The sequence below is a fragment of the Microtus ochrogaster genome, linkage group LG4, assembly GCF_000317375.1.
Source record: "Microtus ochrogaster isolate Prairie Vole_2 linkage group LG4, MicOch1.0, whole genome shotgun sequence".
In the NCBI taxonomy this organism is placed as follows: Eukaryota; Metazoa; Chordata; class Mammalia; order Rodentia; family Cricetidae; genus Microtus; species Microtus ochrogaster.
Genome location: NC_022030.1, coordinates 18,379,618 through 18,401,380, shown reverse-complemented (window position 1 = coordinate 18,401,380; position 21,763 = coordinate 18,379,618). Strand labels below are relative to the sequence as shown.

Genomic DNA, 21,763 nt, shown 5'->3' with positions numbered 1-21,763 from the left:
ATGATTGGCTTGTGTGGTATCATGTGGCAGTACGCGGCGGGGCTCGTGTGCTCGTGATGCGGGTCAAGGGGTGGAGTGCTGTGGCAAGAGGGGGCGTGGCTAGAGGGGCGCCCTCCGCAGCGCGTTCCCGCTGGTTGGTCCGCACGGGTCACGTGGAGCAACAGGGCCGGGCGACGTCAACGCAGCGGGCGGAGCTCTTCCGAGTGTGCGGTGTCCGGGGCCTGTAAGTAGTCGCCCGGCTGTGTCGGGCCTGAGCCGAGCAGCTTCGTGGCATCATGGATAACTCCGGGAAGCAGGCTGAGGCAATGGCGCTGCTGGCTGAGGCGGAGCGCAAGGTGAAGAACTCGCAGTCCTTCTTCTCCGGCCTCTTCGGGTAAGCGGCGGGCGGAGGAGGAGGAAGAGTGGGCTCGTATGCCCTCTGCACTGTGGAAGCCTCTCTGCGGCCTTGAAGACCCTCTCCGGGGTCCTGTGGACGACACCGCTGAAGGTGGCCATGCCTTTCCCAGGCTGGTGTCCATGGGTCTGTGCGTTGCCCAGGCTGCCAGGGTGAGGTTACTAGCCCCGGAGGACCCGGGCTGGGGCGACCCTGGGCATGATGAACAGGAGTGTGAGGTATGAGTGGGGCTCTGGGTAAGAGTGACTGATGGCAAAGAAGCCTGGCCTAAGACACGGAGACCCTCATCCCTCCCACCCCTGGGCGGGGCATGAATGGACACTAACTCTGTTTTGGCCGCGGAAATGTCTGGTGATGGCAGGCACCCAAGAGAACCAGAGGAGGGTAGAGGCCTACTGGGTGGTTCTCAAGTTTGGGGTCTGAACACATCCAGGAGGTGGCAGGCACCTCATACAAAGTTTATGAAAGTTGGCCCTTTTCAGCCATTTTAACTTAGGAACAACAGAGCCCAAGCTTGACATGTAATTCAGAGACTTATCTCAGTGGAAATACATTTTCCTGAAAGGGCTTATTAGTTAAAAACTAACTGCAGGAGTTTTTTGTTTTTGTTTTTGTTATTGTTGTTGTTAGTGTGGACTATGTATAATACGCTCAGAACTGAGTCTGATGTGGGCTCAGAGCTCTTAAAAGCTCACTAGCCAGGAGGAAGCAGAGTATACGAGGCTGATGGGAAGACTGGAGAGCCTGAGAGGATCTGGAGAAAGGCTATGAAGGGGAGAGGGCCCCAAGTCTTGGGATATAGGATGGGTAAGGACAGTACAAGGAGCAAGCACAGTTACTGAAGAAACATCAGAAAGGCATTGGAAAAGGGGCCAGGCAGGTGGTAGAAAGAGCTGCGCTATGGGGTGGGGCACAGAATCAAAAGCCTCCAAAGTAAGAACTGGAGAAGAAGGAGGAGCTTGCCAGAAAGCTGGGGAAACACTGGAAGAAAGGCCTGGGTTCTGGGAGAGATTGTCAGGAGCTGAATGGAGAACAGAAAGAAATGAAGGGGAGAGAGAAGATGACGCCACCCTTGTTATTTGAGGTCAGATAATGTTTAGCAAAGGAACTTACCTGCCGTTTGTACCTGCTGCAGTCATCCAGATTCTGATGGGCTGTGTCAGTTAGACAAGGAATGTTTCCCCTGAGAGGGAGGGAGGGTGTGTGTGTGTGTGTGTATTTCTTCAATCTTCACAAGGAAGTAAGTTCAGGCACAGTTTTGGAGTGGTGCCTCAGGCTCAGTTTTCAGCAGTAGGTTTCCTGATGACTTGTCTGGTCTCTTTGGCGCAGAGAGATAAGTGTGTAGTTGAGCTACACCCAGAGGAGCAGCTGTGAGTCCTACCTGTTTACCCCCTTCCTACCACTGACAGAGCAGAACTGTAAAGGCCAGCTTATATCATTCACACAGATCCAGAGTTGAAAGGAAACTTTGAGGGAGGCTCATGGTAAGGAATGAGGCAGGGAACTGAAGCCTAGGAGAGCAGTCTAAGCAGCAGGGATGGTGGGAGCAAAGGTCTGGTGTGGGAGGAGTTTTTCCTGCCCAGGAAGGGACAGGGACAGAGATGGCTTCCTAGAGGAAGCTTGCGTTCACTGGCTTAGTAGGAGATCTAGGAGTTCTCTCTTTTGGTGAGCAGCAGAAGGAACAAGCTTGAGAAAAGGCCCAGAGCCTGCCTGCTGAAAAGTTAGTACAGGCCGAGTTCCAAGTCAGGCCGAGACCTTAAAAGGGAAGAAGTGGGAGGGGAGGCCGGTGATAGATGAGGCCTGTGAGCAGGATTTTAGAGGGGGCCTGTCCCAGTGGGTTCCTCTTTACCCTTTAAAAGGAAAGAGCTGCAGTGATGGGTTGGGGGACAGTGGTATGGGAAGCTGTTACAGTGTTGGTGGGTAAGTTCTGCCAGTTGCTCACTCTGCTGCTCAGGCCTGTCTGGGTCAGGCAGTCCACCATGTTTAGTGCCCACAGAATCACTGTGGAGGTGGGTAAAGGATGGAGAGGGCAGCCTAAACTTGATTTGTCTAGCAGCTCGGGAAGTAGAGGAGGTACCAGACAGTCATACCTGGTCCGTGAAGTTCTCCAGCCCACTCCATTAGTCTGGTGCTATGCCTCTGAAGCTCAGACACTGCAGACACTCACGCCTGCTTGTGGACACTGCAGGTAGGGAGGGCGTTGACAGGCTAGTTTGGCGGGCTGCCTCCCTTAGACTGCTGCCTGTCCCCACAGCAGTTTTCTACAAACATTTGAAAAAACAGGTGGGTTTCTTCTGGTCCTCCAGGAAGAGTAGAGGAGACGTAGCGAAGTGAAGGCCCACTGTAACTGGATGGGGGGGGGGATTGGATATACCCCAAGATCTCCTGGAGAGAAACCACCACTAGATGTGCACTGCTCTTGCCCCTCCTCTTGGAGCTGGGGCTGCCAGGAAACATTTGACAAGTGGCCTTCACTCAGCCACTCCCTAAGGCTTCTTGCTCTTGGGGATGTCAGTGATGACAGCTTCTCCAGTTAAGAGGTCTCTGCTCAAGCTGCATGGGTCATGTAGGCTGTCCTCAACTGGAGTGTGGTATCTTGTTGCTCACCCATTCTTCTGGATTTCTGGGGGTTTTGAAACACCAGTCAGTTTACCATCAAAGCCTTTTTAGCACCTTCCCTGAGTAATAGGCATTCCTGCCTGAGAGTCTGGGCACTCTTTACCTCTTTCCTGCTCCTCTGCTGTGCACCATGGGTATTAAACAGGTCCTGAAGGGCAGTTCTGTTCTTAGGGTTCCTCCTGATCCCTACCTTCTCCCTGCAGCCTTCCCTTCAAAAACAAACCCGGGTGGGAAGCAGAGGCTGGCAGATCTCTGTAAGTTTGAGGCCAGTCTGGTCTATATAGCGAGACCCTTTCCTGTGGGATGCCACTGTTGTTGGGGGGTTTCTTCCTCTAGGAAACAAGGTCAGAGTGATCCCCTCTTCCCACTGTTTTTCTATGGAGTAGGCAGGTTGATTTGGAGTGTGATGAGTGCTGTTGACTTTGAGTGTACGTAGGAAATGCTCACCGGTGTGATTCTTAGTATCACTGCTGCAAATTGAGCTGGAGGCGCTGGAAAACTGGAGGAGGTGGCAGAGTGTTCTGTATACAAACAGCCAGTTCCTCAACTTGACTTGTTGACAAGCTGGTTCCCTGGTGACAAAACTGCCTGAGGGCACCAGGAGTCTCAAGGCCAGCTTTGGAAGTAAGCTGGACTCCTTGGGGAGGGAAGACCTCCACTGGGCCCACAGGCATTCTGAAGAGCCTAGGACAGGCTCTGCTTTGTATCTGCTCCCCTGCCATCTGCAGAAGCCCCCGTATCCTTCCAAGAAGGAACCACAGTGCTCACCAGCTGCCAGGATACACAGCTGAAAACTTGGCATCTCCTGCCTGGTCTGTAGGGCAGGTGAGGTTTCTGGGGGAACCCCAGAGCTCCTGACTTGACAGTAGGGCCCTGCTGACTTGTTGCACAGATTTTTTGGTTTCTCCAGTGCAGAAGTTGCTGAGAGGCCAGGGATTTTATTAAGTAAAGCAAATGTTGGCATTCTGAGATGTGATGAGTGAGATCCTGTCAGGGGCACAGAAAGGAGACCTTCCAGGCTGTGTGAGTGACATTCCCTGGGCTGGCAGTTTTGTGGGATAGCAGACTCGCTGTTAAGTACAATGTTGTCCCAGTGTGTCCTCCCTTAACCACCCTCCACCCCCACCCCATCCCCGCAGACACCAGCACCTCAGATCCCTCCCATGAGAGGGTGTAGCATTTACATAAACCTACACACACACAGCCCTGCTCCTGTACCCTTTGAGTCACCTGCAGGTTACTTCTTTGCAGTGTCAGTGTGGTAGAATTGCCTGATCCATGACAGGGGAGAAGCTAGGACATATTTGTGATCCTGATGGGTTTCCTCCATGGGGACAGACTCAGAGACATCGGCCACTGCCTTGTCAGCACTGGGAGATTGGTGTGCGGGAAGGGGAGACCTGGGACTCTGGAAACAGAGGAGGAGTGCACAGCTCACCGGAAGGGGGAAGGCCTCAGAGCCCACACTGAGCTGTTGAAGTGGGGAAACATTCCTGAGTCTGAGCTCTGTGGAGTCTGATGACAGTAACACCCTCACCAGCAAGGTGCAGAGCCTTGACAGGGAAGGCAAGGGTGCATTGCCACAAACCACTCTAAAGTGCCCATTGGGAGGGGGATTGTTTCCTCTGTTTTGTGGCCATCTGAGTACCTGCTGGACACTGTGCCCAGGCAAGGTACTGAGTGTGTGTTGTCTCTCAGATTTCTCATGGGTTATGGGGTCAGGTTCAGTTCCACTGTGCAGCTGAGGAGAGGCAGGCTCTAGGGTACTAATCCAAGGTCACAAACACAGCAAAGTGCCTGAAACATTTCCTGCCCATCACTGTCTTACACTTGTGAGAGGGTTCCAAGAGGACTTGAGGACATAGTGGTGAGCTGGTGATCTTTTCCCTTTGGGTCCTTCTGCATGTAGTGACCCCATGAAGGCTGGCTAAATGATGCGTCCCCTACCTAGAGGATGCTTAGCAGCTCCATCGGGGAGCAGGGTCCTCCTTCAGCAGCCTAGCAGTGCATACTGTTCTCTGGTAGACACTCAAGGTCAGCGTGCACCTGGCCCCCTGCCTCATTTTGCAGAGGACTCTGGGGTGCTAAGCAAGGGACAAGCAATGTCAGCTTAGGCATGCTCCTACAGGTCTCCCAACATCATTACCAATTGAGAGCCATGCTGCAAGCCATGAGTGATTGTGATAGGCCCTATGTCCATCAGCTTAGTCAAAACCGAGAACCCTGGTTGGATAATCTGGCCGGTGAGCCTTAAGTCCTGAGAGAGAATGGGGGGCCAGTGGCTGTGGCTGCCAGAGGGGCAGGAGGGAGTCTCAGACATGAGCTGGGGAACTGCAGGAGCAGTGAAATGGCATGTTTCTGGAAGCCAGAAAATACCCAGAGGATGGAGACAGGCAGTAGGCAGGCTAGCCTGTCTTGCAGAAGCCCCTGGTCACTGCCAACAGCGCCTGCACTTTCCTGGCACCATTCAACACTCCATATGGCAGCTGCGCCTGGGAGGCCTGAGGCTGCTTCCTCCGCGCCTCTTGGGGGAGCAAAGCTGAGCAGTAATTATAGACAGCCTGCACCAGGCCAGCCCCAACCAGTTCCCTCTATTCCCGGTGAGGCACAGAGCTGTGGGCTGAAGAGTGCAGCCGAGGCAGCTCGGAGGAGGTCAGTGGGGGAGGCCTGTCAGCTGTCACATGCAGCCCTACCCAGGCCCTTCAGGAGGCAGTGAGCTGGTGGTGCATCATGCAGGAATCATCCTTTCAGGGTCAGGGTCAGAGGTGACTGAAGCAGCTTCCCCCAGCTGGGATGGGAAGCCTCAGTGAGCCAGCAGAGGAGCAGCATGGATGTTGGCTCTGAGGGCATCTTCCATCTGGTCACTCTCTCTCATGTCAGAGCAAGGCTTCCACTCTTCCATGCATGTCCTGTCTGCTCCATCTTTGTTGTACCATGCCCTACCCTATCCAGCTGACCATGTTTCTGACTCAGCCTTTACACATGTTATAAGTCTCAACTCCAGTGTTCTTCCCTCCTCTGGGATAGCTTCTTGGCCACTGAGGGCTGAGCCCTGGCCTCACACCATCACAGCCCTCATGCCAAGCGTCTGTGAGCAAGCATGCTGATAATGTGGAGAGCAGGCTCTGTGAACAGCTGTCATCAAATCCTCAGATACTTGTTTCACAGCTAAGGAAATTGTACATGGCTTCTTCAGGATTTGCTAGGTAAACTGCACAAGTGAATTTGCCCCTTAGGGACTTTGCTCCCATCTGTAAAAGGAGCTGGGACTCTGGAGATCTTGTGTTGACACCTCACAGAGGCAGGGCAAGGACCAGGGTATCAAGACAGGAGGCAGCCTGGGGCCAGAGCAGGCGGTAATCCCTCTGGCTTTCACTGCAGTAGACAGGTCAGCCCAGCTTAGCATGGGATCAGAGAGCTGCAGCCAGCAGCTGGCAGACTTTGTGCTGAGTCTGCCTGTTGTGCTGAGCTGAATCAAACCTAGCCAGCAATGACTGTTCTCATTGCCACTGTGCCCCAGGCTTCTTGATAACACCAGACTCGTCTGCTCTGCCAGGAGCGTCTGGGGCTACTTGGGGCTACTTGGGGCTTAGTTCCACCCATTAAGAAGGGATAAACTGAGGGATCACTGGAATGGAAAGATCTGTTTTTAATGTCTGTGAGCATGGCTTGTTCAGACAATATTCCAAAGAATGGAGAGATGTAGTTAAGAGCACTTGTTGCTCTTGCAAAGGACCGTAGTTCGATTTCTGACACCTCCTGGCACCCACATGGTAATTCACAACTGTCTGTAACTACATGTTACCTGTACCTGATGCCCTCTGCTGATCTTCTTGGGCATCAGACACTCAAGTGGTGCACGTACATACAGGCAAAACACTTATACATATAAAATAAATATAAAAATAGACATTGCAGGGACAAAGCTCAGTTGGTAGTGAGTTTGCGTAACATACTCAAAAGTCCCAAATTCAGTCCCAAGCATAAAGGCTAGCCTCAGCATGTAGCAAGGCCAGCCTGGGTATTGAGGTGCATGAGACCCTGTCAGAGACAGAATGTTCCTGGGGCTGGGGCTGTCAGTGACAGAAAAGATTCCAGAGACAGTTCTCATGGGGGTGCTCTCCATCCATGTCCAAGGGCCCTCCTGATTTAATCTATGCCATGATAGGGAGTGCCTAAAGGAAAAACGGGTCCCAGTGATGTGGGGGAGGGGCATGGCGCCAGGCCAGCAAAGGGTGACTCTGTCTGACGAAGCACTTCACTTGATGCTGTTTGGATTTAGGAGTCTTCCTTCAGGCCATTTGCTGGTTGGGCACAGTGGTCAGACTTGACTGGTCACCAAATCACCTGGTCTCCAAACTGTAGTAATTAAAAGGCCCAATCCATGCCCACCCACCTACTGAGCAAGTGTGCAGGCATGTGGCTGTCGGTGCTGCCTCACAAAGATCAGGTCTGTAGTTCGGCTCGGGTCACACATGAACAGAATGACCCTCAGGACCCTGTAACTGTGATAGATAAGGCCAAACCTGCAAGCATTATCCATGCTGGGTCCATTGCCATGGCGGTGTAGGACAGGTGGTGAGGACGGGGTTTGTGCCTTTTCATGGGAAATGTCCTTTTTTGTTTTTTAAGCACTGCCAGTGTGGGAAGGATTTGAAATCCATTTGAGGACAATGGGGTGTTTAATTTTGTTGACTCCTCATGTGGGGGATGAGAGTTTTGAACAATTGCCGGGTCACAGACCCTACAGGAAGACAGAATTTGGAAGGGAATTTGAGCTAATTAAGAAAGCCCCCTGTCCCCTGGCCAAGGAGGAGGTTCATATGAACCTCTTAGAAGTTGAGAAGCCAGGGTAAAGCCCAAAGAGGTACCCTTTATTTTAAAATAACTACAAGCTATTTTAAAATACAAGCAGGAGATGTAGCTCAGTGGTAGAGTACTTGCTTGTTAAGCCAAAGCCCAATGTGATGGTGCAAGCCTAGGAGATAAGACAGTGGGATTAGGAGTCCATGGTCACCTTCTTCAGTGTGCTGTAAATTTGAGACCAGCCTGAACTGTATAAGACCCTGGCTCAGCAAACAGACTAAAATGTCCCCTCCACTTGTATGTCTCTCAGGCTCCTACCCTGGTGGGTTTCCATTTTCAGAATGCTGTGCCAAATGCCTTTGCAACTCTTCTGGTTGTGTCTTCGGATTCATTGCTGGACTGCAGGTCAAATATAAATTCTGATATTAAAACATAGGGTAGAGGTAGAGCTGAGTTGGTAAAGCACTTGCCTAGCATGCACAAGGCCCTGAGTTCCATCCTTAGCACCACATAGTGCACACCTGTAATCCCAGCATGCAGAAGGTGGCAGGCAGCAGGAAGATTTAGAGTTTGAGGCCAGCCTGAGCTATACAAGAGCCACGTAAAAATAAAATAATAAAATACATACATTTTCTGAAAGAGATAAAATGTGTAGATGGTACAAAACAAACTAACAGAGCAAACATGTACAGTGAATGTCGCCCCCTCCAGCCCTGATGCTGCAGGCCCTACCTCAGGAAACAATGCTATACTAGGTTTGGGTATATTATTCCAGAAACAGTGCTTATACAAATGTGTGTTTCTTTTGTTTTCACTCTCTTATTTTTTTATGTAAACAGGAGCATTTTATATTTATGTCTTGTGATAATATTTCTCTGTATGGCTGGCATGTGCCTTTTCTGCCCTGTTCTGAAGTGTGACAACACACTCTGTAGTGAGGCCTTCCTGGAACCATGGCCATATGCAAAGCACAGGTTCAGGATCAGGGCCTTGGGGATTCCCCAGAATGCTTTGCAGCCTCCTGTGAATTCACTGGGTCCATGTGGTCACCTACCATATAGGCAGGAAGTAGAAGAGGGAAGTCAGGCTGTGGAGGAGGGGAGGTCAGGAACAGTAGTACCAGCCTTCCACCTGCAGACTGCCTGTTATGCAGGGGTCAAGGCACAGTTTAGTTGTTGGCAGGGCAGAGTATGGGTTTGCTTTCTGACTGGATGACTCTTTACTTCTTAAAGATGACAGGAGACTGGATGATCTCTTTACTTCTTACCTTCCCTTCTCCCCAGAGGTTCATCCAAAATAGAGGAAGCATGCGAGATCTATGCCAGAGCGGCGAACATGTTCAAGATGGCCAAGAACTGGAGCGGTGCGTGCACTCAGCCCACAGGCCCGGCCCTGAGTATGGCCTTGAAGTCCCCTCTCCAGCATCAGGAGTACACAACACGAGACCAGTGGGATGCTTTGCCCCCTAAGTTGGGGGTAAATGTGGGGGGAAGGGTTTCTTTTTGAGGAAAGGAGGCAGGGAGGGCATCCACTAGGCCTCCAGATGAGATCTGTTGGGGCAGCCCATCACTTGATTTCATAATATGGCTTCCTCTGTCTACAAGGTTGGTCCAAGGAGCCGAAGCACGCTCAGTTTGAGAGCTCAGGGAGGAGCTCTCTGGACATGGTGGGGATGACAGTGGATACAGAGGTTCAAGACAGACTCATTTATTACCACATCCTGAGTGCGGTTGTCAAAGTTCAGTTCTCCAGGGACTGTTACTTAATCACAGGTTGCTCTCCTGCCCCTCCCCATGTTCAACATAAGTCTTAGGCCATCTCTCCCCTGCTCAAACTATTTGGAGTTCTTAAAAACAATTCGGGAGCCTAGCATGGTATCCCAGCACTCCAGAGGTGGGGCAGGAGAGTCATAGGTTCAAGGCCCTCAGGGAGTTTGAGATCATTCTGCAAAAAAAGCGAGCCTGTCTCAAAACCAAAACACTACTGTGACTATGATGAATAGTGCTACTGTTACTAAGGATAGGACAGTGTTTGGGCAGTGTTAGCCCAGCGTTTGTGAGGCTGTGGTTTCAGTCCTGGGGCCCACAAGGTGATCGTAATGATCAGATAATGGTAGAGCAAAGCCTTTGCAGGCTTTGTGTGTCCTGTTGTGCCCAGGAGAGAGGACAAGCCAGGCCTTCCACAGCTTGGAGGCTCCACTCAACTGGGACTGGAGTACTACCCACTGCTGCATCCCTTTAGCCAGGCTAGGGGAGATAGGCGAACAAAACAGTGTGGGGTCTGTGGGTGTTGACCAAGTACAGAATGACCTGGACCTCAGGCATGAGCACTGTTCACATGGACTCTAGCTCTTGATGTCCATATCCTGTTTCCATTCTAGGCAAGGACTCATAGCAGGGGTAAACCTGAGAGCTTTGGGGAGTTGTGGAGGAAAGAAATGGGCTAGGGAAGGGAGCAAGTGGGAAGTATCACATGAGTTAATCTCACCTGTACCTTCCCAGAGCACTCTTCTCACCCTGCCCCATCTCCACCTTCTGTTCAGTTTCTGGTCTTCCCGTTCAAAGGGAGAGCTCCAAGCCCAAGAGCTTACAGTCATGTCTCATGTACTTCAGCCCTCAGCTCTCCCTGCCTTTCCTTCCTCTCTGTGGAAGTGGTGGTTCTGGAGGTTCTGGCAGAGACTGGGTGAAGGACATGGGATTGACACTGGGTTTACCCTGCCTGTTTCTGTGCACCTGGGCTCAGCTTCCCCTGAGGCAGCTTCCTGATGTCGTCATTCTACCAAGTGCACCACCAGGAAGCTCTGTGAGGGGTTCAGGCTGCCGGTGGGCTGGAGTGGGCTGGACTCTGGCTGTATTCTTGTGAGCCTGATGTACCTCTGGAGGCAGTGACTGCAACTGCATTAAAGCTGGGACAATCTGTTCTATTGCAGCTGCTGGGAATGCTTTCTGCCAGGCTGCCCAGCTGCACCTACAGCTCCAGAGCAAACATGATGCAGCCACCTGCTTCGTGGACGCAGGCAATGCTTTCAAAAAAGCTGACCCTCAAGGTAAGAACCACTGTGAGCCACAAATGGCAGAGCAGCTGAGCACTGTCCCCTTATCCTTAGGTGTCTACACAGATCTGGGTTTTTCCATTGGCTGACACATGATAGACCAGGAGCAAAGCAAGCCCTAACTTCAGAATTGGCTGGTCCTTGGCTGGCACTGGCATCCTGTCCTATATCCCTACCTCCCCCACCCTGGTGTGCAGCTCTCACCCCCTCCTGGGATTCAAGCATTTGGGAGTGGGAGTTCCATTTCAGACCCACTGCTTGCCAGGGAGCCAGGCAAAGCTGTTCAGTTGTCAGAATTAGCATGGAGGGAGCAGGGCGGTCCAAGATGAACCAGGTAGAGCAGAAATCAGCCTGATCTGCCTTCCCCGCACCCCAGAGAGGAAACTTTGGATGTGTTGCCAGAGCCCAGCTCTTTAAAGCAGAGCCTATGGGGACAGGAGCCTGGTTCAGCCAAAGCACAGCTCGTGGACCTCAGACTTGGATTTCCTGGGCTGGGAAGTTTGCTTTTGTTATTTTTGTTCACTTATTTTTGTGGTACTAGGGATGGAGTCTGAACCTCTTGTGTGCTGAGAATGAGTTGTACATGTCCCCAGTCTTTAGTATGGTTCTTTTTTAAACCTTAGAGCTACATAGATTATTTACTTTAAATTTCAGCTAGCAAAGATATTTGTTTTTTTAATTGACCACCTAAGCCAGTCATGGCAGTGTATGCCTGTCATCCCAGCATTTGGGAGATAGAGAAAGGAAGCTCAGACATTCAAGCCATCCTCAGCTTTTGGCTACATATTGAGTTGGAGGCCAGCCTGGACTACATGTGATTTGAACCTCATAGATAAATTTTTTAAATATCTAGGATTTTTCTCTCAGGAGAATGGGAAAGAAGTGAATATTCTTTCCCAGAGGAGATGCTCAGTATTTGGATAAAGGCACACCTCTGGGGAGAAGGAAAACATCCCCTGCCCTCCCCGGAATCAGTGGGTAGCTGCCATCATTGTGACAGGACCATTCCTAGTTAGAGAGATGACTGTTGACTCTTTCCCTGGACTGACTGGTCACTCCTGTTTTTTTAGCTGTGATGTTGTGGGGCTCAGGCCCAACAAGCAGAGAGGGATGGATGGCCTCTTGGCTAGGGAGGACTTAGTTACACCCAGTGATTCAGGGCAGTCCTCTTGTTTTCTCCTCCGTGACAGCACAAACTACTATGAGGTGAGCACCACAGCTCCAGGCATCCCGAAGTGGGCAGCCTTGTGCTCCAGAGTCTCCCTGCATGCCCGGGTGCCCTGGGAAACAGCTGGATGGCCAGTAGAGGCTTAAACACCCAGTTTCTTCAGAAGGGACCTTCCTTAGCTGTCTGATCACCTACCCTGTAGTCTGGTGTATCAGCTCTTTAGGAATCTCACCTAAGACTTTCCATTAGCAGCAGCTGCCTGCATGAGGTTGGAGTTTCACCCTTTTATAGCAGGAGCTTGCTGTAAATGTACATGGACAGAGAAGTAGTCTAGCCCCACATGTCCTCTCTACCCCCACACCCATTGTTGTTTCCTGGAAGCCTACTGTGTACAAGACACCTGATGTCTTTCCACCCATCCCACCTCCTCATTGGAACCTGCAGTCTGTCCCTACTGTATTGTGGACAGTGCTTGCTTAGATCTGCCTATGATCAGGGCCTTCAGGGTAATGCAGAGGTGATCTGGGCTCTGTAACTGCCCACCTGCTCTAGACAGGCTGAGCACCCAGTAGGGCAGGAACAGACCAGAGGCCCTAACTTACCTTCAAGGATTCACTGAGGCCTGTGGAATCAGATAAGCCTGTGGTGAGAGCAGCTCAGGGTGTCAGCTGGCAGCCTATCACTTTGCAAGCTGTTCAGAGCAAGGAGCCGGCATGAGAGGACTAGGCTCTGTGAATCCATGTTCCTCCCCTGTTGCTTTGGGAGGGGGCTGTCTCACCAGTGGGCCTTAACTACTGAAACGCCCTCAGGAAGCAACCTTAGCATCCTTATCCCAAGAGAGTGCAGTCCACTGTCAGCCCAGTGGGCAGTCCTGGAGCCTTCCCAGCATATGCCCTATGGTTCACCTCGACCCTCGACTCTGTGACCACCCCAACTCTCTGCCTGAGGTACATTAAAGTATTTAAAAGATACTGAGAGCTTATTTCCATCTGCTGGAAAATGCCTCCCACTCACGCCTCTCTCCTTCAAATAACTTGTCCAAAAAAAAAAAAAAGGCCTTTCCCCAATTTAAAATCATGAAAGAGATGGTGGTACAACGTAGTGCCATCCTGGTGTTAGGTACAGCTTGCTATTTGAGCAGCCAGCAGGACTGGCACTCTTTGGGGGCACTGGGGGTGCAGAGTCCCCACAGAGAGGTCCCAGTGCTTGGTCTTCTCTGCCGGAGAGGCCAGTCAGGCCAGTAACAAGGGTGGGACCTACTCAAGGTAGAGCCTCCAGGACAGGTGTTGGGCATGGTAGCCTCTGCCCAGCTCAGCCTGGCTATCAGTTTGCCCTTAACAGCTGTGCTAGTCTGAGTCAAACTCCAGGAGTCTGGTGATGCCATTGTACTCTGATCCTAACAGAAAGAAAGAAGTGTGGCTGCCTAAGGGAGAGGGCCTCCCTGGAAAGATGTGCCCATCATGTCTCTGTATGCAGACACCCAGTGACCAGGTTGCCTGGGGCCTAAGCTCCCGTCCTCTCCTTTCCAGTTGCTCTGAGAGAGCCCAAGAGCCTTGAAGTCAAGGCAGCTGTGTGCCTGTCATCTCTCTTGGGGAGAATTTTCTAACTCCTGTTTCCAGAACCTGCTGTAATGACCTCTCCATCCTCTCTTTCCTCCCCAGAGGCCATTAACTGTCTGATGAGAGCAATCGAGATCTATACAGACATGGTAAGGGTTGCTTGCTGCTCCTCTTACTCAGTGTCCCATCCTGTTTGTGCTGTGCTGTAGGAGGCAGGGAAATTGACGCTGAGCTGGGCTACAGAATGGGGTGTCTGCTGTAGCGCACACAGCACCCCTCATATGCTGCCTCTGCCCCCTTGACCATCCCTTGTCCATGCAGGTGCTCCCCCTTGCCTAGCCCTTCCCTGGGGTCCCTAGGAACCTGAGGAATGCTCACCCTCTCCCTGTTCTAGGGATAGTATCCTGAAAGACAGCTGCTAGGTAGTAGCCCACACTAGGCCTCTGCTCCTGTCAGTTAGTTACTATCCACCCTTCACATGTCACCTCCATCTTGTGGTCAGACTCTTTACTGAGATGGGAACCCAAGGATGCTGGACGGGATGGGTGAAAGCCTGGGCATAGAAAATGTCTCTGGTCATAGGCATTCCTTTCCTGTGTCCCCCCAGGGCAGATTCACAATTGCAGCCAAGCACCACATCTCCATTGCTGAGATCTATGAGACAGAACTGGTGGATGTGGAGAAGGTAAGCTGGTAGGCTGGATGTACTGGGTCCTTGGTGTTCCCGTTCCCACCCACCATGATGCTCAGAGTAGGAGGAGGGGTCCCTGCTGGGTGCTTGCAGAAGGCAGGTGCTGCTCCACGCTGTCCTCCACTCCAGTTGTCCCATTCTTCTGTCTCCCCAGGCCATCGCCCACTATGAGCAGTCTGCAGACTACTACAAAGGCGAAGAGTCCAACAGGTAGCCCCTCTCTAGCCTGCCCCTCCTTGTGGGGCCTGCCACTGTCCCTTCATGCTCCTCCTCCCCACAGCTCAGCCAACAAGTGTCTACTGAAGGTGGCTGGCTATGCTGCACAGCTGGAGCAGTACCAGAAAGCTATCGACATCTATGAGCAGGTGGGCTTCGCCTGGCTATCAGCTTCTGCCACCACCCCCTCTGCCTGCCCCACTCAGTCTCCACTCTCCCAGGCCACCCTCACCAAATGCTCTTCACCAGCAGCCTGTGCATGTCACCACCTTGTCCTAGATGGGTCCTGCCACTGCTCACAGGAGCTGCCTCCAGAGCTGGGTGTCCTCTCCAGAAAACTTGGGGCGGAGGGAGAAGAACTAGCGGAGCAGGGAAGTAGCAGGTGTCAAGTGCCCCTGGGACACTGCTTGTGGGGAAGGCCAGGGTGTGGCCTGAAGAAAGGCAGGCAGCTGGCCCTGGGAGAAGGTTGTGCACAGCTTCTCATACTCCCACAACTGCCACCCCTCTGCCCACCAAGTGCCAATTTCCTGTATGGCTAGCAGTGGTGCCTCCTCCCCCACTAACTTGGGCTGCCTGCAAGGCCCACAGACACCTGGCTTCTCCTATTCCACCCACACCCTCATTGTGCCCTGGGCAACTAGGTGAACCTGCTGAGCTGTCCCTGATCGCTATCATCCTGAGGTCCCTGGACCTGCCCCTAGGATACAGGTTTAGCTCCTAGCAGACTTTAGAGCTGCAGTGACCTTCACCCTTGAGTTGCCTGCCTGAGCTCATGGTGATATGTGGCTATAGGTGGGGACCAGTGCCATGGACAGTCCCCTCCTCAAGTACAGCGCCAAAGACTACTTCTTCAAGGCTGCCCTCTGCCACTTCTGCATCGATATGCTCAACGCCAAGGTGAGCCCACACCAGCCAAGCCACCCATGGAGGCTGCCATTATTTGTTACCAGGCCAGATCACTTCTTGGTATTAGAGGACAGTTTTTCCACTTGGCCCTTGTGCCTTGGTTAGAATGGAAGATGATTTGGCATTGGTGTTTTTCACCCTGGTGTCCCTGCCTAGAACTGGATGCTTTTGTGAGTTCCCAGCTGCTGGCTGGCTCCTTGCTGGCCTCTCCCCTCCATGGGTTACTGTTAAATCCTGACTGTCCCATCCAGTTGTATTGCAGAAGCTGCTGAGGCCAAGGCACAGTTCCTGCTAGACCCTGGGATCCCTGGTGGCATGTCTTTAACTTTGGCTCTTGCTTCCTGGCAAGAGAGGTCAGAGATAGGGAGGTGGAAGGATCTGGAAACTGGATGTTGGATTTCAATCCTCTGGTGCTTCCTGATCCACCTACTGGGGCTACATGGTGTCTGGCTGCCCCACAGTGCTCCCCACTTGTCTGAGGACAGCTGACAGCTGTGCATTTGGGAAGGTGGAACAGTTTGCTGTTTTTACTTTTTGTGGTGGGGATGGAACTTGAGGCCTCATGCTTACTATGCAAGCGATCTTCTAGGGATGTGAGCCATATCCCTAGCCCTCACTGATGAAGAATTATGGTTGGGTTTTGTCAGGACAGGTCCATACCCGCCCTCCCACCTCCCACACCCTTAGCATTCCCAGTGTGTGTTTTCCCACTGTTAACCCACCCAAGGTCCTCAGAAGGATTCTGTGTGTGAAGGCCCAGCTGTAGGCCTGGCATGTGCGGTGGGCTCTTTTGTCTCCTTTCCCACCCCTGCCTGGGAAGCCTGCTCCCTGCCTGTAGCCTCTCTTGTAAGTTGGATTGAGTTGAGTTAGGGATGGTGCCATCAGTCATGAGTCAGATGACCCTGGCAGGACCTAGAGCACCAAATCAGAACTGCCAATGAATGTTTCCAGTGCCCTTAGCTTTTCTCACCCTCTCCATTGCTCAGCTTGCTGTTCAGAAGTATGAGGAGCTGTTCCCAGCCTTCTCTGATTCCCGGGAATGCAAGCTGATGAAAGTGAGTGCTGATCCGGCGCCCTGACGTGGGGAGGAAATGTGCCTGGGTGCCTGCGTCTCAGCTGGGGGAACCACCAAAACTGTTCAGAAACATTTTCAAAGGGCTGTGTTTGGTTTGGTTTTCTCCTGCCATTCTGCTCTGTTTTCTACATGAGACAAGTTAATACAGTGACAGTAGAGGGAGCCTGGGTGTCCCCCGTCTGTCCCCTCCCCCCGGGGCACAGCATCTGCTGGGTCCAGTTGACCCTGACCCTGTTTGCAGAAGCTGCTGGAAGCCCATGAGGAACAGAATGTGGACAGTTACACAGAATCGGTGAGTGGCTGGCGCAGGGGTTCTGCTGGTGGATCTTCTATGTGTTGTCATAAATGCTGCCCTCCTTGAACTCCAGTCCTGGCTGTTGTTTCCCTCCCTGTGGTTCACCCTGGAACGCTCTGTGTTTGCCCCACTTTATAGATAATGGCACAAAGGCTGAGGAGAGTCCGGTACTTGCCCCGATCCTTTGGGATTACAGTCCATCTCCGCCCCCCAAATCAAGGTTCTCATAATTTCTCAGAGCCCCTGGGGGCAGCGAGGCTATCTAAACCCTTTCTCTGCTCCTCAGCACCCAGCTGCCTTGGAGGATCGGTTCCCACTCCCGCTCTGCTCTGAACATTCTGGAAAGCCGTTTGTTTCTAACTATGTCCTATCCTGGCTCTCTAGCCAGTACTTGTCACCGACATCTCTCACTGGGTGCCCCCAGTCATTTAGATCCCCGAGGGAAGAGGTTAGACTGGCCATTTCCCACCTGGTATAAGGATGGAAGAGGCAGTGTTTTCATGGCGTCAGGCCTCAGTTCCACCCACAAAGCCAAGATGCTGGGAAGGACTTTTAAGCTACAAAATCTTTACTGCCAGCTCATGCTCCATGCTTTGCAGACCAAGAAGACAGGGTACCCTCTTGGAAACCTTGGAACTGGGGCCGGGGAGGGTGCCAGTAAGGAGTAGAGAGTGTCATGGATCACCCTCCCTGTGTTACAGGTGAAGGAATATGACTCCATCTCAAGGCTGGACCAGTGGCTCACCACCATGCTGCTTCGCATCAAGAAGACCATCCAGGGTGACGAGGAGGACCTGCGCTAGGCCTCCAGCCACTGCCTTCCACCCATCTGTCAGTAGAGAGGTGGGGCCCAACACCTCCCACCAGGAGTTTGAAGGCTGAGTGGGTGCAACGCGGGCCACATCCTCCAGGGCACCAGGCAGGCTCTGCTGGCTGGATGATCACCCTGTGCCCATTGCATCCCTCACCCTGCCATTTATTTAAGCCCCCAAAGGTGTCCTCCTGCCCTGGAAACCACCTGGACAAAATCTCCGATACAGACATCTCTGTGTGTGGCAGGAACCTGGGGTCAAGCATCCGGTCCCATCTTCTTACCAGCTGTGTGCTAAGGCTTTTTATCTTTCCTACCCTGTTCCCCAACAGAGATAAGAACACAGGTAGCTCTGAGACTTGCTCTTCCTGGCTGGTGGTGACTTCTACCCCTGGAGCCTTCCCCTACCCCCAACAATAACAGCCTCTCAGGTTAGATCCAGCCCTGGAACTCAACAGGGTTGCCTGGGCCCTGCCCTACGCCTGCTTTTTTCCCTGCATCCAGGTCTGTCTATAGACCTGAAGCTGCAGCTGGCCCAAAAAGGACAATAAAACCTGCCACTTTTGCATGAGTCTCTTCTGGTGTCCCTTTTGCCCGTGTTGTTATTCCCCTCGGGCCCTGGCTGTCCTGTGGGGAGTTAGCAGTTTCTCCAGCTGAACTTCAGACTCCGTTAAAGAGCAGACTGGCATGCAGTCTGTAAGCTGTGGGTGGACCCTGATTGCTCTCCCCACCCCGCTCCTTCCACACTGCCAGGAGAGATGGCAGGAGCCTCATACCCACTCCACTCCCACATTGGGTTTGCCATGGCTGGGTTCTTCCCTTTGGGATTGCCCTGGCCAAAGCAGGACCAGTAGAAAATGTTGGCCTTCCAGACATCCTGCTCTGCTCCTCTGTCCCTCCAGTGCCCCCACAGCTTCAGTCAGTTGATAACTTTGAGCCGTCCTCAGCTCTAGAGAAACCTGAGGCTGGAGACTGACCGTTTATTGTCCACCATGAGCGTTGCTAAGGAGACCTGTGAGAATCTGCTGTCCATTCCCAAGTCTGAGTCTCAGCCCTGCTCTGCTTCCAAACCGCCGACCATCTACAAGCCAGGGCCACATCCTGCTGCTCTGCTTAGACCAAAGTCGCCACCCTTGTGGTGTTTTAGAAGCTTCATAAGTGGCTCAGATAATAAGTGAACATGGATTATAAATTGCCACTTGAGTCAGAAACAGCCTGATGAAAACAAACTGCACAGCTTGGAGAGATGGCTCAGTGGGTAAAGCACTTAACGCAACAAGCATGAGGACCCAAGTTCAGATCCCCAGCACCCACATTAAAAAGCATTGGCATAGCTGAGTATGGTGGTGCACACCCTTAGTCCAAGCACCCAAGAAGCAGAGGCAGGTGGACCTGTGTGAGTTCAAGGACAGCCTGGTCTATAGAATTGAGTTCCAGGGCTGTGGGTGATGGTGGCGCACGCCTTTAATCCCAGCACTCGGGAGGCAGAGGCAGGCGGATCTCTGTGAGTTCGAGACCAGCCTGGTCTACAGAGCTAGTTCCAGGACAGGCTCCAAAGCCACCGAGAAACCCTGTCTCGAAAAAAACAAATAAAAAAAAAAGAATTGAGTTCCAGGACAGCCAGGGCTACACAGCAAAACCTTGTCTAAAAAACAACAAAAACACTGACATGACCACACGTACCTTTAACCCAGGAAGTTGAGGCACTGACAGGATTGCTGGGGCTTGGAAGCCAGAAGCATAGCATCAAGTTTAGCAAGACACCCTGTCTCAAAGGACTGTGAGTAATAGATCAAGATAACTGATATCCCATCTTCCCGTGTATGTGAACTGCACATGATGAATTCATTACATACTCATAGACACAAAATTTGAGAGGCCATGCCGGCCTTCACATCCCATTCACTCTGGATGATTCAGAGAACAGTTGCTGGGTGCACAGTACTAGGCCCGCCTGCCGGGAGCTCTTCACTAAACCAGGCATCTGGGGTGCTCCAGCTCCTCCATATCCACACTGCCTCTGAAGACTGCCCATATAAGGTCTCAGTACTAACAACATTGGCCAAGGGCCTACCACAGAGTTGGAGGTATCTAAATACATGTATGCACAGGTGCCATGGCCCTCTTGTGGGGGTTAAAGGACATTGTCAGTCAACCCTCTTTCCTTTTTGTTGAGGCAAGGTCTTTTTGTTTTGTTTTGAAACAAGGTCTCACTATGTAACTTTGGCTGTATACCAAGCTGGCCTCAACTCACAAAGATCTGCCTGCCTCTGTGTCCTACATACTGGAATTAAAGATGTGGGCAAGTCAGGGTCTTGATGCTGTTGTGCTGAGTACTCCAAGCTAACTGGCCAATGAGCTTCCAGCTCTACCACCCCAAAGGAATCCTGGGGTTACAGATGTGTACCCCTTTGTCTGGCTCTTTTTCAGTCTGGATTCCACACATTCAACTTGGGTTGTTGTGAGGCTTGCATCTCAAACACCTTTACCATCTGAGCCATCTTCCTGGCCCATAGTTGGTGGGTTTTTTTTTTTTTTTAAGATTTATTTATTATGTATACAACATTCTGCCTCGATGTATGCCCGCACGCCAGAGGAGGGCGCCAGATCTCAGTATAGATGGTTGTGAGCCACCATGTGGTTGCTGGGAATTGAACTCAGGACCTCTGGAAGAGCAGCCAGTACTCTTAACCTCTGAGCCATCTCTCCAGCCCCAGCGGGGGTTTTTAAAACATGTTTACTGGGCCTGCTTTGTATCGGGCCATGTATTCCAGGTGCTGAGGTTTGATTGTGACAATGAAGTGGCAAATCCAGGCCCTCTGAAGGCCTTGAAATTGGGAGCATCTGGCTTGCAACCCTTCTCCATCATCGAACACATCCCTGCTCTCCCTGAGCTTCGAGCTCATCCTCTGTAAAGCCTTTGCATAGTTCTGGTGAGGAATTTGTGACAGCCAGGTGTAGTCTGAACGGTTCTGCAGACTGTCACTATGAATGTTCAATAAAGCAGGTGATTTCATCTGCCATCGGGATGGATAGGTTAACCGATCTTTCACCTGGGATCAGAGTACACTTTACGCCCGGTGGTAGTGGCACACGCCTTTAATCCCAGCACTTAGAGGCAGAAGCAGGTGGATCTCTGTGAGTTCGAGGCCAGCCTGATCTACAAGAGCTAGTTCCAGGACAGGCTTCAAAGCTACACAGAGAAACCCTGTCTTGAAACAAACAAGAAAACAAAACAAAAGGTACACTTTACTGTTTTAAAGGTGATATTGCTTAAGTATGAAGTTATAATTTATTTGGGTTTAATCCTAGCTGCTGCTTACTATCTGTGTGCTCTTAAGAATTTACTTACCTCACCAAGCATTGGTGGTGCACACTTTTAATCCCAGCACTCAAGAGGCAGAGGCAGGTAGATCTCTGTGAGCTCGAGGTCAGCCTGGTCTACAAGAGCTAGTTCCAGGACTAGGACTGTTGCACAGAGAAACCCTGTCTCAAGGAAAAAAACAACTACCTTAGGGCCAGCTAGATGGCTCAGCAGGTAAAGGCACTTGCCACCAAGCTTGATTACCTGAGTTTAATCCTTGGGACTCGCATAATGGAGAGAACTGACTCCCACAGTGGTTCTCTGATCACATGACACGGTACACGAATGGTAAAGATGAGTAAATAATAAGAGGACCCACTTTAGAAAGACGGATTTATGCTCTCAGCACTTAGCAGACAGAGGTAAGAAGATTGTCACAAATTTGAGCCCAACCTGATCTGTAAATTACAGGTTCAGTCAGGGCTGTGAAGCAAGATCCTGTCTCTAAAAAGAAAAAAAGACAAGGTATGTCCTTCAGCCTCAGCTTGATTATGAGTTTTAATTAAATTGACAGATGGAATGTGCTTATACAAAAGGGTTATAATTAGGTTTTATTGTTCTTTTGTTCCGGTACTTTTTGTTGGAGAATGAGTATATTTTTAGGTGTGTGTGTGTGTGTGTGAGGGGGGGGATGGGGGTGTCTCATGTAGGCAGACTGGCCTGGAAACTACCTATATACTCAAAGCGGGCCTCAAACTCTATGTAGCAGAGGATGATCTTGAACTCCTGATCCATCTGCCTCCACTTTCCAAGTGCTGGAATCACAGGCGTACACACACACACACACACACACACACACACACACAC

At 51.6% G+C, this 21,763-nt stretch overlaps 1 protein-coding gene across 2 annotated transcripts; it reads left to right on the top strand.

Moving 5' to 3' along the window:
* The first annotated feature begins 175 nt into the window (after nucleotides 1–175).
* On the top strand, nucleotides 176–18,169 carry Napa (NSF attachment protein alpha). Of its 2 annotated transcripts, XM_005361066.3 has the most exons (12): nucleotides 176–373; nucleotides 9,103–9,182; nucleotides 10,749–10,865; nucleotides 13,701–13,747; nucleotides 14,206–14,283; nucleotides 14,444–14,499; nucleotides 14,570–14,654; nucleotides 15,298–15,402; nucleotides 16,398–16,466; nucleotides 16,728–16,778; nucleotides 17,483–17,624; nucleotides 17,925–18,169. In XM_005361066.3, exons 1-11 carry the CDS (start codon nucleotides 276–278, stop codon nucleotides 17,582–17,584), a joined length of 888 nt encoding a protein of 295 aa, XP_005361123.1. In that variant the 5' UTR covers nucleotides 176–275; the 3' UTR covers nucleotides 17,585–17,624; nucleotides 17,925–18,169. The 2 variants fall into 2 exon arrangements, with proteins under 2 accessions (XP_005361123.1, XP_005361122.1); XM_005361065.3 differs by having other exon boundaries at nucleotides 17,483–18,163.
* Nucleotides 18,170–21,763: the final 3,594 nt, after the last annotated feature.